This window comes from Armigeres subalbatus, chromosome 2 (genome assembly GCF_024139115.2).
Source record: "Armigeres subalbatus isolate Guangzhou_Male chromosome 2, GZ_Asu_2, whole genome shotgun sequence".
In the NCBI taxonomy this organism is placed as follows: Eukaryota; Metazoa; Arthropoda; class Insecta; order Diptera; family Culicidae; genus Armigeres; species Armigeres subalbatus.
Genome location: NC_085140.1, coordinates 255,235,126 through 255,249,252, shown reverse-complemented (window position 1 = coordinate 255,249,252; position 14,127 = coordinate 255,235,126). Strand labels below are relative to the sequence as shown.

The 14,127-nt window shown below is 41.8% G+C and overlaps 1 protein-coding gene across 9 annotated transcripts in view; it reads right to left on the bottom strand.

Annotated features, from left to right (window-relative positions):
- Positions 1–14,127, bottom strand: part of LOC134212097 (uncharacterized) — a 152,728-nt gene that overhangs the window by 31,223 nt on the left and 107,378 nt on the right. For all 9 annotated transcript variants that reach the window (XM_062689631.1, XM_062689633.1, XM_062689636.1 and 6 more), the window contains exons 5-7: positions 11,748–12,021; positions 10,820–11,674; positions 10,606–10,750 (exon numbers count right to left, since the gene is read on the bottom strand). In XM_062689631.1, the coding sequence (XP_062545615.1) occupies positions 10,606–10,750; positions 10,820–11,674; positions 11,748–12,021 (1,274 nt within the window). The remainder of the gene's footprint in view (positions 1–10,605; positions 10,751–10,819; positions 11,675–11,747; positions 12,022–14,127) is intronic.

Sequence of the window (14,127 nt, the reverse complement as noted above, 5' to 3'; positions counted from 1 at the left end):
CTGAGCCTTCTTGAAAGGAGGCCTCCTGAGCCTCTTGAAAGGAGGCCTCCGAGCCTCTTGAAAGGAGGCCTCCGAGCCTCTTGAAAGGAGGCCTCCGAGCCTCTTGAAAGGAGGCCTCCGAGCCTCTTGAAAGGAGGCCTCCGAGCCTCTTGAAAGGAAGCTTGTCAGCCTCTTGAAATGGGGCTTCCCAGCCTCTTGAAAGTAGGCTTGCGGGCCTTTTGAGAAGAGGCTTTCGAACCTCTTGAAAAAAGGCTTCCCAGCATCTTTCTAAAAGGCTTCCAAGCCTCTGGAACGGAGGTTTCTTAGTCTTTTGAAAGGACGCTTCCCAGTCTCTTGAAAGGAGGCTTCCTCAGTCTGTTAGAAGAAGGCTTTCGAAAGGAGGCTGCTGAGCCTTCCAAACCTCTAGATTCTAGATTTTAGTCATTCTACTTTTTGTCCTTTTGATCTTTTGTTCCACAGCCCTTCATACACTATATGCTGGTTGTAATGGGCCGGATTCAGTAGGTTTTGATTTACTGATCTCCACGCATAGAGTAGAGTGGGGCAAGAGTGCGCGTGGGGTAAGAGTACGTTTTCGATTTTTTTCAAGTAATAAAAATAGATAAACTAGCAGCACTGCATCAGTTTGACAGGAATTCTGGCCATCTATTATCATGTGTAATTGTGAACGATTTGAATAAACAACAAGGGAGATATGGAGTTAGTTATTTTTTTGGTCATTTTGCTAAAAATAATTGTGTTTCCGCAACTAGTATTTTATTACCATATATACGTTCAATCAGGTGAACATTATACCATTTCGATAACCTATTATATAGAGTACTTTATTAGAGTGGGGCGCAGTTGTATGGAAAAACGCAAACTTCGTCCGATCAAGTGAGATCAAGGTTTTTCTGAATTGTTTTGGGACCCCAATCAACTGTGCAAAATATGGGCTCGATTGGTTGCAACCTCGCATGCCGCATCGCGTTTTGAATTTACATGGAGATTAGTATGGGAAAACGTACTTTTTTACATTTTTGCACTTAGCGGCCTCAATTTATCATCAATCACGTGACTCAATATGTTAGCATATAGTTTGGAAGATCCCGAAACACTTTGCCGAAGAAGGTACGTAGCTGGAAGGTCTACAAAAAATGTTATTACGTTTTGAAAATTGATTGCTCAAACCATATGCAAGAAATCAATGTTTCTGCCAGCACTACCGGACAACCTATGGTTATCGAAAGGCAAAACCCATCTTCCTTCTTATCGGATTTTTTTCTTTGTGAAATAATTCCGGATAGCTCCCATTAGCTCTAAAGCCCAATTATTTTATTTATTTTGAAAAAAACACTCAGTTAAATTATTCGTCTACGTAGTACGGCAGTGCTGGCAGAATAAACGATTTTTTGCATATGGTTTGAACACTCAATGTTCGAAACGTTATAACTTTTTTCGTGGACGTTCCAGCAACGTGCCTTCTTCAGCAAAGTTTTTCGGCATCCTTTGGGTTATACTTTAACGCAATTTGCTACTTGTTTTACGATAAACTGAAACCTCTAGGAATAGAAATGCAAAAATATACGTTCTCCCATACTAATTTCCATACAAACTTCAAACGCGATGCGGAAAGCGAGGAAGCAACCAATCGGTCCCAAATTCTGCACAGTTGTTCAGGACCCAGAATGGCTTCAAAAAACCATTGATTTGAAAAATGAACATGACGCCCCACTCTAGTACTTTATGGTGCAGAACACCAATAGGGTTGGTTTTCCAAGAAGTCAAAACCATTACTTGAATAAATATTGGGACTGTGGGGTAAAAGTACGCAGGAACGGGTGGGGCAAGAGTACGCATGTGAATCTTCAAGTTTTGATGTCAAATCCGTATCTCCGGCCGAAATAAGACAACTTCCAAAGCGTAAAGATCCACAACTAAGAAAAAAGGGACAGAAATCAAAAATTATCACAAGTTTTAAGGATAAGTTGAAGTAGTTTGATATTAGAAAAGACGAACAACCCAAGTAACATTTTAAGTTTTATAGCGGTCTTGAGGATCATAATTTATTCTACAAAAGTGTTATAAAACCATCATAAAACCAAAATGTTACTAGGGAAAGCACTGAAGCGAAATGATGAAATTGTATCAGGACTTGTTGTACACCTAAACATAGTATGAAAACACAATTTCATCTAAATGATTATTTCATTTAATCAAAAGAAACATCCATAAATTACGCAACGCTTAGCTGGGAGGGGTTACGAGATGTATGACGATCCATATAATTTTTTGAGGGTTTATACAAAAAGTTTAAGATAGGAGAGAGGGGTGATAAAATAGCCAAATTTTACGTTACGTGATTGGTGGACTTTCTTTAAGGTAAATTCCTTCGTTTACGCTACGCGAAACCTGATACATTTTTACCTCTGTAGTTTTTTGTATATAAAAAAACAATGGTTTTTCATATGGAAGTGCACATTTCTAGGACCCCCTCCCCCTTCATGAGTTACGTAATCGTTAAACATTCCCTATTATATGTTCATTAAATATCAATGAAATGATATTGACTCTTATTTGTGATAATATAGACTTCAAGCACATGATTAGATAAATGCGTACTCTTACCCCACCGGTGGGGTAAGAGTGCGTTTTTTACTTGTCTTACAATAATGGTTCTACTAAAACGAATATCAATAATTTCAATATTTTTTCCGCTGGGTAGCATAAAGGAAGAGTATATGAATCTTCGACATTGATTTGATATGAAGAAGCTTGCTTCATAAGGGCCACATGATCGATTGAAAACTAAGTGCGTACTCTTGCCCCACTCTACTCTATAATGTACAATACAATGATTTGGAATCTTAAATTACACATTTATCAAAACTGTTTCAATAAGTTTTTATTGGAATTTTAATACATCCGCCATTACGCATTTTGAGTCGAGGTAACCCCTAGGGCTAGCAAAGTTACCCCCATGGGTACATGTACCCTAGGTTGATAACCGCTGGTTTAGCCGAATAGGTTATTTGGATGAAAATGCCGTTTGACCGAAAGATTGTTTAGCAAAGAGGACATTTTCGGGCCAATTCACTCTTTCCGCCAAAATACTCTTTCCACTAAACGACATTTTTGGCCAAAGTACCACTTTGGGTAAATGTTTCTTTCGGCTGTATGTCGCTTTAGGTCAAATGACACTTTAGGCCAAATCATTTTCGACCTAATAACCGTTTAGGACAAACGTTTGACTCGAACATATGCTTTCTGTCGAATAACTTTCGGCCAAACAAAGAGAACGGACGAATGGACGGAGGCCACAAGGCCAAAACCCATCTGGCCGAAAATGTCGTTTAGCCGAAAGTATCGTTCGACCGATCTGGTGATTTGATCGAAAAATTCGTTTGGTTAAATAGGTTATTTCACCGAAAATACCGTTTGCCAAAATGGTCCTTTTTTGGATGAAATAGTCGTTCGGTAGAAAAGACATTTTCAGCCAATTGGCCTTTTCTGTCAAACGACTATTTCTCCCGAACGGATTTTTAGCCAGATAGCTTATTCGGCCAAACTGTCATGTAGGCCAAATGACTTGTTAGGGCAAACGCTTTGGCATATGAAATTTTCAATCATTAGCCTGCATGTAAGTATAATAAGATTACATTTATAATAGTTTTATTTGCTATCTGTAACCAGTTTTTGAATTTTCAGGAAAATGCATAACAACTATCAGCGCTGTCGTCGAGGTTGTGGCATAGCGCTAGTGCTTCTTGTGAACCGGAAACAGCGAAAATATGAGTGAAACAAGCTTTGCGGCAATTATTCTTGTACAAACATGAAGTACAATAAAATTATTCGAAATAAACTACATAAATTTTGATCTTAGTATTTATGAACTGTATTTTTTATTGGGGCCCTCCTTAGCTGTGCGGTAAGACGCGCGGCTACAAAGCAAGACCATGCTGAGGGTGGCTGGGTTCGATTCCCGGTGCCGGTCTAGGCAATTTTCGGATTGGAAATTGTCTCGACTTCCCTGGGCATAAAAGTATCATCGTGCTAGCCTCATGATATACGAATGCAAAATGGTAACCTGGCTTAGAAACCTCGCAGTTAATAACTGTGGAAGTGCTTAATGAACACTAAGCTGCGAGGCGGCTCTGTCCCAGTGTGGGGATGTAATGCCAATACGAAGAAGAAGAAGATTTTTTATTTCATTATTAGTGAGAAAAACAATAAAAATTACATTCTGTTCGGTAGTGTGGAGTACTGAGGTTTGCTATACATTTACAGATCCGTCCGCATTTCCATACCGAGTAATCGGTATTTTTTACAGATCTGCTCGGTAATTTTTGACAATTCACCATCGTGAATCTGAACCGAGAACTCGGTAACTGAAATCGATTACCGAGGTGACTACTGAGAGCTCAGCTGTTGAGAAATCGGTAATTCGTTTACCGGGTCCAGTGAATACATTTAAGTGTGTAAATCGAAGACGGACTTCTAGATTCCTGAGGGTGAAGCGTTTGTTAAAAACCCAAATCCTGGTAAGATTTTTCCGATTATGCGATCTAGAACTTCATTAGTCAGGGAGTTTACGTTGTACAGGTGAAAAGACTCACAGTTCAACGTGGGTGCCAGTCTGGAGGCGGCCGAATTCCGTTGCGTCAAACCACTCCTACAAAGCGTGTCTAGGATAGCCCTGTAACCTTCTGCCTTGGGAAACCCTGTCATTCCTCGACGGAGTCGAAGAAAAGCATCGAGCATCGTACGGACACCTCATGTGACGGTCGCGCCTCTGGAGGCAAAAATAGAAAGTACCCTCTATCCCAAATTCCTGGCAGCTGTACTCGCTTTATCGGTTGCCTACTTGCCAGTGCCACGTGCTCACCACGCCACACCGAGCAAATACCACGAACCACCAACCAGGCCCATGACCCACTCGCGGATTGGGCGAGATCACCAAGGACTTCTGCGACACTCGATCGGTTGGATGTATGGTGCTTGCTGGTCGAAGTACATTCTGCAACGATAGGCTGCTACCCCCATTTCTACAACGCCATCTACCGAATTGCCACCGCCATTGGCAAACGGAACCTTCGCTGCCTATCATCACAGCTGCCGTCGCTGAACCTATCAACACCAGGTCAGATCTGAACATTTTTTTATCAATGAGCTCGAAGAACTCGATGTAAAACGAGTGACGTCACTTAGGGCCCTAGAATAAATTAGAATACACAAATATGTAAATATGTCCCTAGTCCCGAATTGTTTAAATTAATTTGGTTTTCGCATTCACTCAGGGTGATTGGAAATTGTGATGGTGAAAATTCTTGCACCGTTATTAAGAATCGAATTAATTTTATCCTGAATTATTTAGCTTCTGTAGATTTACGAAAATTCTGTTGGTCTGTTGGTAACGCTGAATTCGACGACTGTTTGAGCCCTATTGACCCGCCAGTGTATCAAGCCGGGCCTCTACTGAAAAGCAACAGCAGTCTCTCCTGAAAAAGAGTGGCTGTTAAATGCATTAAGCTTTCGTTTCAAGGTGTAGGTGCCGGAACATGAATGCATACAATCGGTGTTGGCTGCACTTACGGCCTCCATAATGTGCATGAAGATTTCAATACACTGAAGAGTTCAGATAATTGAAGCACCGGAAGCGGCTGAAGGCCAACTCCTACACAGAGCTTGCGTGTTGCTCAAAGTTCACAGCTCCGTGGAATAAAAGGATTCCACTTTCACTTCATTACTTTCACTGTATCAACGCTCTACGGAACTCTACGGGAATTTTGCTACACCCAACCATCGCATGACAGATTTGAATGTTTTTATGTATTTAAACTTTACAAAATCAGTATTTGCGCGTTTTTTTTTTTTTTGGAATTTGAATGGCCGAAAATCATTCGGATGAAACCCATTTGGCAGAATTCCACTTGACCTAATAATATTTCAATCCGAAAGCCGTATAACCACAGTTTTTTGTCAAATTGAACGTTTAACTGAAAGTCACAAATGTGGGGTAAATAGTAAGAAATGAGATGCGAAAAGTGAGGCGTCTCACTTTTACTAATCACTTTTCACAGAGAAAAGAAGAAGTCAGAAATGAGCATCAACATCCAAAATAGAAATCTTACAATTATTGCATAAAACCTTGGCATATAAATTCTGCATGGTTTTAATACAGATACTGTATTAAAATAATACAGAATGGTAAGATTTCGATGCAATGGTTGTATTAAAATCTTTCAAAATTGTTTATTATATGCAGAACTGTATCAAAATCTCCCATCCGCTAGTTGTGAGTAAAATAGTTGAGTTGTTAGATATGCGGAGCGGAAAGTATTATGAAGAGTAATATGCACTCACGGGGCAAAAAGGACTCTACCATACACTACCCATAGTTCCATTACCCATAATGCCATTACTCCGAACGTCAAAACCCAGAACGAGTCACTACCCCGAATGCCATTACCCCTAATGGGACACTACCCCGAATGAGCCAGTACCCCGAATTAGTCATTAATTTCTAGTTTATACTTCATTTCAATGAAAAAAACTCAATAAAAGTTTATTCATAATTCATATGAATGAACAATAATTGATTCATTTGTTTGAGAAACTGCATAAGTCCATTTTACACAATTTCGAGAAAACAACTAAAAACTGTTTTGGGACAAATCGGCACCGAACCTTTCGATTTCTTAGATACATACCAATAGTTTTGGCAAAACTCAACACCCAGGGGCACTTCCAGTGCGAAAACTGTAAGCAGTACTCCATAATTACTCTTCAAAGTGCGTGCACATATGTAGTTTCTCAAACAAACGAAAACAAAAATCATACATTCCTGAACAAATTTTTTTTTCGTATTTTTTGGCAGAATACGTATTTTTGGAAGAGGATTCAGAATATATAAAAATCTCCCTTTGGGCCGAGCGCGATGCTTTACGATTATCCTGCACGTTTCGTATTCGCGGTATAGCAAAAAAAGATGAATCGGAGTTGGTAGATGAAAACAAGTTGTGCTTTCAGCATTTGCATTTGCGTACGTCAAAACGGGAAAACAGTCAAAACGTTCACAAAAGTACCCATTCTGCGTGGCCCTTTAGTATGTGAAAAGCAAGCGTGTTATGTTTTATTGTTGAAAATAACCCAAAACGTCTATCTGGTGATGGTGAAACTGCGCCCAAAACAATCCATCATCAACCGAAGACCGCTGCGGTACGACCTAGAGCGACTGAAGCAACCTGATGTCGCCATACGCGCAGCATCTCGAGGCAGCGTTGCCGGAAAAGGGTGAGCTCGATGGGGCCCCTTCTGAGGACTGCTGGAATACAGTCAAAGCAGCGGAGAACAACTTCGGGTATATGGGACGAAGTCGACGGAACGATTGGTTCGACGAAGAGTGCAGACAGATTCTGGAGGAGAAGGATGCAGCGCGGGCGGTGCGCTGCAGCAAGGTACCCGGCAGAACGTGGAACGTTATAGACGGAAGCGGAGACAGCAAACCCGCCTTTTTCAGGAGAAGAAACGCCGCCTGGAAGAAGCGGAGTGGGAGGAGATGGAACAGCTCTGCCGTTCTCAAGATACACGCAAGTTCTATCAGAAGCTCAACGCATCCCGCAAAGGCTTCGTGCCGCGAAACGAAATGTGCCGGGCTAAGGATGGGAGCATCTTGACGGACGAACGTGTGGTGATCGAAAGGTGGAAGCAGCCCTACGAGAAACATCTGAATGGCGCTGAGAGTACAGGCAGTGAAAGTCAAGGCAGCGGAGGAGATGACTATGTCAGTTCAGCGGACGATGGAAGCCAACCAGCCCCCACCTTGAGGGAAGTTAAGGATGCCATTCAACAGCTAAAGACCACAAACTGATAGTCAGAATCTGGGAAACCGAACAGTTACCGGAGGAGTGGAAGAAAGGGGTTATATGCCCCATCTACAAGAAAGGCGACAAACTGGAGTGTGAGAGCTTTCGAGCGATCACCATCCTTAATACCGCCTACAAAGTGATATCCCAGATCATCTTCCGTCGTCTGTCACCATTAGTAAACGAGTTCGTGGGAAGTTATCAAGCCGGCCGTTCGACAACGGACCACTTACTATACGGCAAATCCTTCAAAAATACCGTGAATGCCAGGTCCCAAGCCTTCAACTGTTCGTTGATTTCAAGGCGGCATATGACAGTATAGACCGCGTAGAGCTATGGAAAATTATGGACGAGAACAGCTTCCCTGGGAAGCTTACCAGACTGATCAAAGCAACAACGGTGGATGGTGTGCAAAACTGTGTGAAGATTTCGGGCGAACACTCCAGTTCGTTCGACCCGCGCCGGGGACTAAGACAAGGTGATGGACTTTCGTGCCTGTTGTTCAACATTGCGCTAGAAGGTGTCATGAGGAGAGCCGGGTGTAACAGCCGGGTACAATTTTTAACAGGCCCAGTCAATTTATTTGCTTTTCAGATGATATGGACATTAACGGCCGAACATTTGCAAAGGTGGCAGAACTGTACACCCGCCTGAAACGTGAAGCAACAAAAGTTGGACTGGTGGTGAATGCGTCAAAGACAAAGTACATGCTTGTGGGCGGAACCGAGCGCGACAGGGCCCGCCTGGGAAGCAGTGTTACGATAGACGGGGATACCTTCGAGGTGGTCGAGGAATTCATCTACCTAGTATCCTTGCTAACGGCTGACAACAACGTTAGTCGTGAAATACGAAGGCGCATCATCAACTGCGGTCGAAAAAGATTCGCCACCGCACCAAATGTGTCATGTACAAGACGCTTATAAGACCGGTTGTCCTCTATGGACATGAAACATGGACAATGCTCTAGGAGGACTTGCAAGCACCCGAATATTCGAGAGACGGGTGCTTAGGACCATCTTTGGCGGTGTGCAAGAAGACGGTGTGTGGCGGCGAAGAATGAACCATGAGCTCGCCCAACTCTACGGCGAACCCAGTATCCAGAAGGTAGCTAAAGCCGGAAGGGTACGATGGGCAGGACATGTTGCAAGAATGCCGGACAGCAACCCTGCAAAGATGGTGTTCGCTTCCGATCCGGCAGGTACGAGACGGCGTGGAGCGCAGCGAGCGAGATGGGCAGACCAGGTGCAAAACGACTTGGCGAGCGTGGGGCGTATCCGAGGATGGAGAGATGCGGCCTCGAACCGTGTATTGTGGCATCAAATTGTTGATTCAGTATTATCTGTTTAGATGTAGACTAAATAAATGAAAAAATGAATGAACCCAAAACGTGAAGCAAACTAACTTTTACATGAAAACACTAGCAAAGATGGTACATACATTATTGTTTCCATCCAGCTTCATTAAAAGAATGAAACTCAATTGAGGAAATAAATGAAATAGGGGAACTGTTCCGTTTTTCATCTCACTGAACATATATTCATCTCATCGCAAAATGAAGAAATACAGCACCAATCTCGTCGCTTCTTTCTGCTAACACGTGTGCTCACTGGTGAAAAAATCACAAAAATAAGAAACAAATCATATTCCTTTTCATTGCTTTGTTTTGGATGGGATGGAAATAGGAGCTATGGGATGAAGTGCCGAACCGTTCCCCTATAAAATCTTCCTAAAAAAACAAAAACATAAAAAGTGTACTATAAACGGATTAGTTAATTGATTGCTACTAGCATGTTTGGGTCCAGTCTAGAGTGTTTTCGTGACGGAAACATTTTCGACGCCCTGGGTATAGTATATTCATTGTGTTTACTACAAAAGATACACAAAATACATGTATACAATGGCAGGCATAGAAAAGCCTCAATTAGAACGGTTCCTTCAAATGCTAATAGGGAACACTTAGTTGTAAACAGGTCACAGACTTATCCTAATAGGATAAAGCAGGCATGAAGAATGTTTTTCGACTGGCTATGGAGATATATCAGCTTCCACACTGATATTCTTCCCTACCCCTTCATACGGGAGTTTGGCAGAAGGAAGGTCGTGCGATATATACCATCACAAATATTGCCATCACTCGGTTTCAAATCGACTTGTATAAAAAAAAAACATTCCTCATACCTGCCGTAACCTAACGGAACTATCAATTCTATACTTTCGCCTCTAATTCTGTCATGAATACGTACGTACGTCTAAGTTTGGAAGATGATATTAGCATTTCCATATCATCATTTATTATTGTTCGGCCAAACGACGTTTCGGGTCATATGGTTTCGGTCAAACGGCATTTCGACCAAAGGTCTTTTTGGCATTTTTATCGTTTGACCCGTTTGGCCATTGGAAAGCTCGATGGCCATTCCCTACTTTTCTGGCATATATAAATCGGGAAGGTTTCAGTACAATCATTCTAATGAAATTTTCATATTATGTATCAGGTAATACAGTATCAGAATGAAATGCATACATGTTTGTATTAAAACCTTGCAGAATCTGTATATACCAAGATTTCATTAAGAATTCTGAGATTTGATTTAGGTTTGTGGTACACGCGACGCATTTGGGGTGATTCCGCCCCCATCTCATCTTCAATAAGCTTTCTTATTACTTTATCGCATGGCTAAGGAAGGCCCAATTAAAGTATTCCTATCGTTACCCCACATCAAAAATGTTACGTAGGAATGCTGCTTTTCAATAGGTTACTCACTCGATCAACGAATATCCAACCAGTCGACAAGCGTGAGCAATGAAAGCAATCACAATAAGGTTCACATGCCCGACATATTTGGTGATTTTACCAGCTCCGTACAAGAACGGGATACTGCTCACAGTTCCCACTGTGATTGTGATGCCTGAAAAACAATGTCAAAAGATGATATATTATACCAATATTACAAACAAATTAATTCCTTCCTACTCACCCAGCAGATAGTTGGGTGCACCCAATTCCTTGAGATACAGGAACAGAAAACTTTCGATGAATCCCCAGAAGTTGCCCAACAAAAACAGGAACCAAATAAATATGATAACGTGCTTCAGCTTAAGCAAATTCCACAAATCCTTAAACACGTTGTCGGCCGGAAGCTTCTCGCCCAGTGGCATCAAAAACACCGATATCGACGAAACAACCAGCAACACATCGTACGTATAGAAGGCAGCCGAGTAATCCGTGTAGCCCAAATCCCGCGAGAAGAAATCAATCATAATGCCAGTGATTGGCGAGAAAATTGCCATTCCTATGCTCGAAAACAGCCGCTCCCGGCCAAAGTCTCCGCCATATTTCTCAATCATGGTTAGTGCAATTGGATCCATTATCGTGACACCGGCCGACAGCATCGTTGTCGCAAGGAATCGCAATCCGAAGTAAATCCAGAAAACTTTGTCATCGCTCTCCTTGTAATCCGGGGGGCAAATTTCCGGTCCATTTTTCCTAAAATTACATCGCTGTACCATACAATCGGCTGCCAGTTCACTCAAGCGCAGATTGCTGTTCATCGACATGTTGGAGTTGAGCACCAAACCGCCGCAACGGAGATCTTCCTCCTCTAATGCCGTCACATTCACCCCTTGCTTCCAAAGCAGCTTCTCGCCAAAGCGTGTTTTGAAATCAGTCACCGTTTCATTATCGTCGTGCTCAATTTCCATGCCAAGCTGCTCAATCGGTTCGCCCAGATCTGGATGCATGTCGAGCACAAAGAATGCCGAATCCCCGCTGCCGGCTATCACCCAGCTTTCCTCGCTTTCCTCCGAGTCCGGTTCCATGTTAAGTATTTGCTCTGCAAGAAACAAACAACGCAACTGGTCAATTCAAGTTAAGAAAAACGACTTTCCAAGATAAACCAATCTCACTATCTATGTACGTCTCTGTGGTGCTCGAACTAACGCTACTAAGTACATCGAATGTTTTATTCTTCCTGTTGATCTTTTTGTTGATGAACAGCTCCAGGTCATCCTGCTCCCCGACATCCGAGGGCGGCAGAATGGGGGCGAACGTTGGCGGAGGAACGACTTCAATTTTCGGATTCTGCTCCAGCAACAGACAGTGATCCAGGCACTGGTCCACGACTATGTCGATTTCCTCCTCCTCTGGGCACTCACGGCTCGGACACGGAGACCACCAAACCTGTTCGAGGGTAGAGCACACACAAACCAACGTGAATATAATTATCCGAGGGCCTCAACCACGGCCTTAATTAACTTATTTCTAATTTAAAGCTCGACCACCAAGTGTCACGCTGTGGGTCCGGATGTGACTGTTGAGCGGAGTTGACGAACTGACGTGAAATAGAGTGCTTAAGCACGGTGGTTTGGGATGGGAATATGATGACATGGTAGCCTCTTTCAGAATATCCATTAAGATTGCAGATAGTTATTTTTGGGGTTGGATATTGAACCATATGTTACCCAGTGTGAACGGTTCGGGCATCTAACAATATATTTTGGGCAAAATAATTTGAGTGGTGTTTGGTAGCGGCCGGTGTTACCGAAAGTGCTACATGTTACATTAAGTAAATTTTACAGGAGACGCATTTTTCCAAAAAAACTTCGAACATAAAATTCAAATTTGCAATTTAACTGTACCACCGTGTTATAACTGATGTGCCTAGAGGTGTAATGAGAAATAATGCGGATTTTCTTGACAAATTTCAAGTTTAAGGGTACAAAATGCACATGTACCACTATGAGATCGAAGTGTGCCGCGCTTGGGAGTTGACGCGATTATGTTTCCTCTATCATGCTTCCGTCACTTTTTCGGATTTTTATAATTAATCAAAAAAAAGATTCTTGTAATATAAATAATTGAAAGATAACTAGAATGTATATGAATAAGAATTGAAATGCGCGTTAGTGAATCGAGTGTTTCTGGTGGAAAAAAAAACATTATTACAAATGGTAAAAAAAACCTTAGTGATGCTAATACTTGGAGGTCGAAGTGTTTGAGATTTTTTTTTTTTTAACTTTATTACGTGTTTGAGAACCATTAAGATAAGTTTATCATTTTTATATGTCTTAATTTACTAATAAATTAATCTTTTCTCTAATTTTGTATACCTATCTGTATCTTATGTGGAGTAGGGTTATTCGGGTAATACGGGAGTGTTCTGGGGCTGCGGCTCCTGTGTGTCTGTTTTTTTTGTTAATTTGGGGGTTTGTGGCAGAGTTGCGGGCGGAGGTGATTCGGGGGTGGCGCGAAGACGTTTGTGTATGTGTGGGGATTTGTATGGGAAAAAATTGAAGTTTTTATATACATGGACGGGACCGATAGATGCCGCATTTGCTTTGAGTTGATTTGCGTTTTGAGAGATTAATTAACGCTCGAAGGCAGTTTTCAGATCCTTATAAACTTCATCAACTTGGAAACCTCGGTCCATATTTTTTGATGCAGAACGATGTGAATTCAGTCAGACTGGTTGATGTAGAACCCATGCTGGTCAACCGAAATGTAGTTCTTTGCCTCGTTGAAAAAAAGATTCCTAACTAGTATTTCTATCAGCTTGCACTCAGCACACAGCGATGTTATTCCACGGTAATTTGCGATGTCCTGTTTATTCCCTTTTTAAATACAAGAAACATCATACTTTTCTTCCAGTGGTCAGGGAACTTTGACTGCATCATAGATTTATTGCATATTAACGCAAGTGGTCCACAAAGAGTATCAATGCATTTTTTGAAAATCATCGAAGGGATTCCGCCAGGCCCAGGTTGCCATGAAGATTTCATCTTTTCAATACCTATTCGTACTTGGTCATTGGAAAGGTAATGTTATGCATATCCAGTACATTCTGCGGCACACTGAGAAGCACATCATCAATTTGCTGATTTGAAGCTGTTTCGTTGCAGAATACTTTTGAGAAATTATTTGCAAACAAGTTGTTCAGTTCTTTTGGTGAGCTGGCGCTGGCTGTCGTCGTGTAGAAACATACGGCAGATAAATCCAGATTATTTCCGCTTACTGTTAGCATACGCCCAGAACAGTTTAGGATTGCGTTCTAGATCTGTTTCCGTTTTCTGTATATGCAGTGAGTAAAGCGCCGATTGTAGTTCTTGTGAGTGTTACTAGCTTGAATAAAATCTCGTTTAGTAGAGGGATTCTTGTTGCTTTTGTTTTTTTTTTTAAGCTTTATTAGAGTGATTTTTAAGATATTACAAAGTTCATCACTCTTGTTGCTTTTGTATATTCGAAGCGTTCTAGCTCGACCACGTTTCAGATCGCGTAGGAGCTGATTAA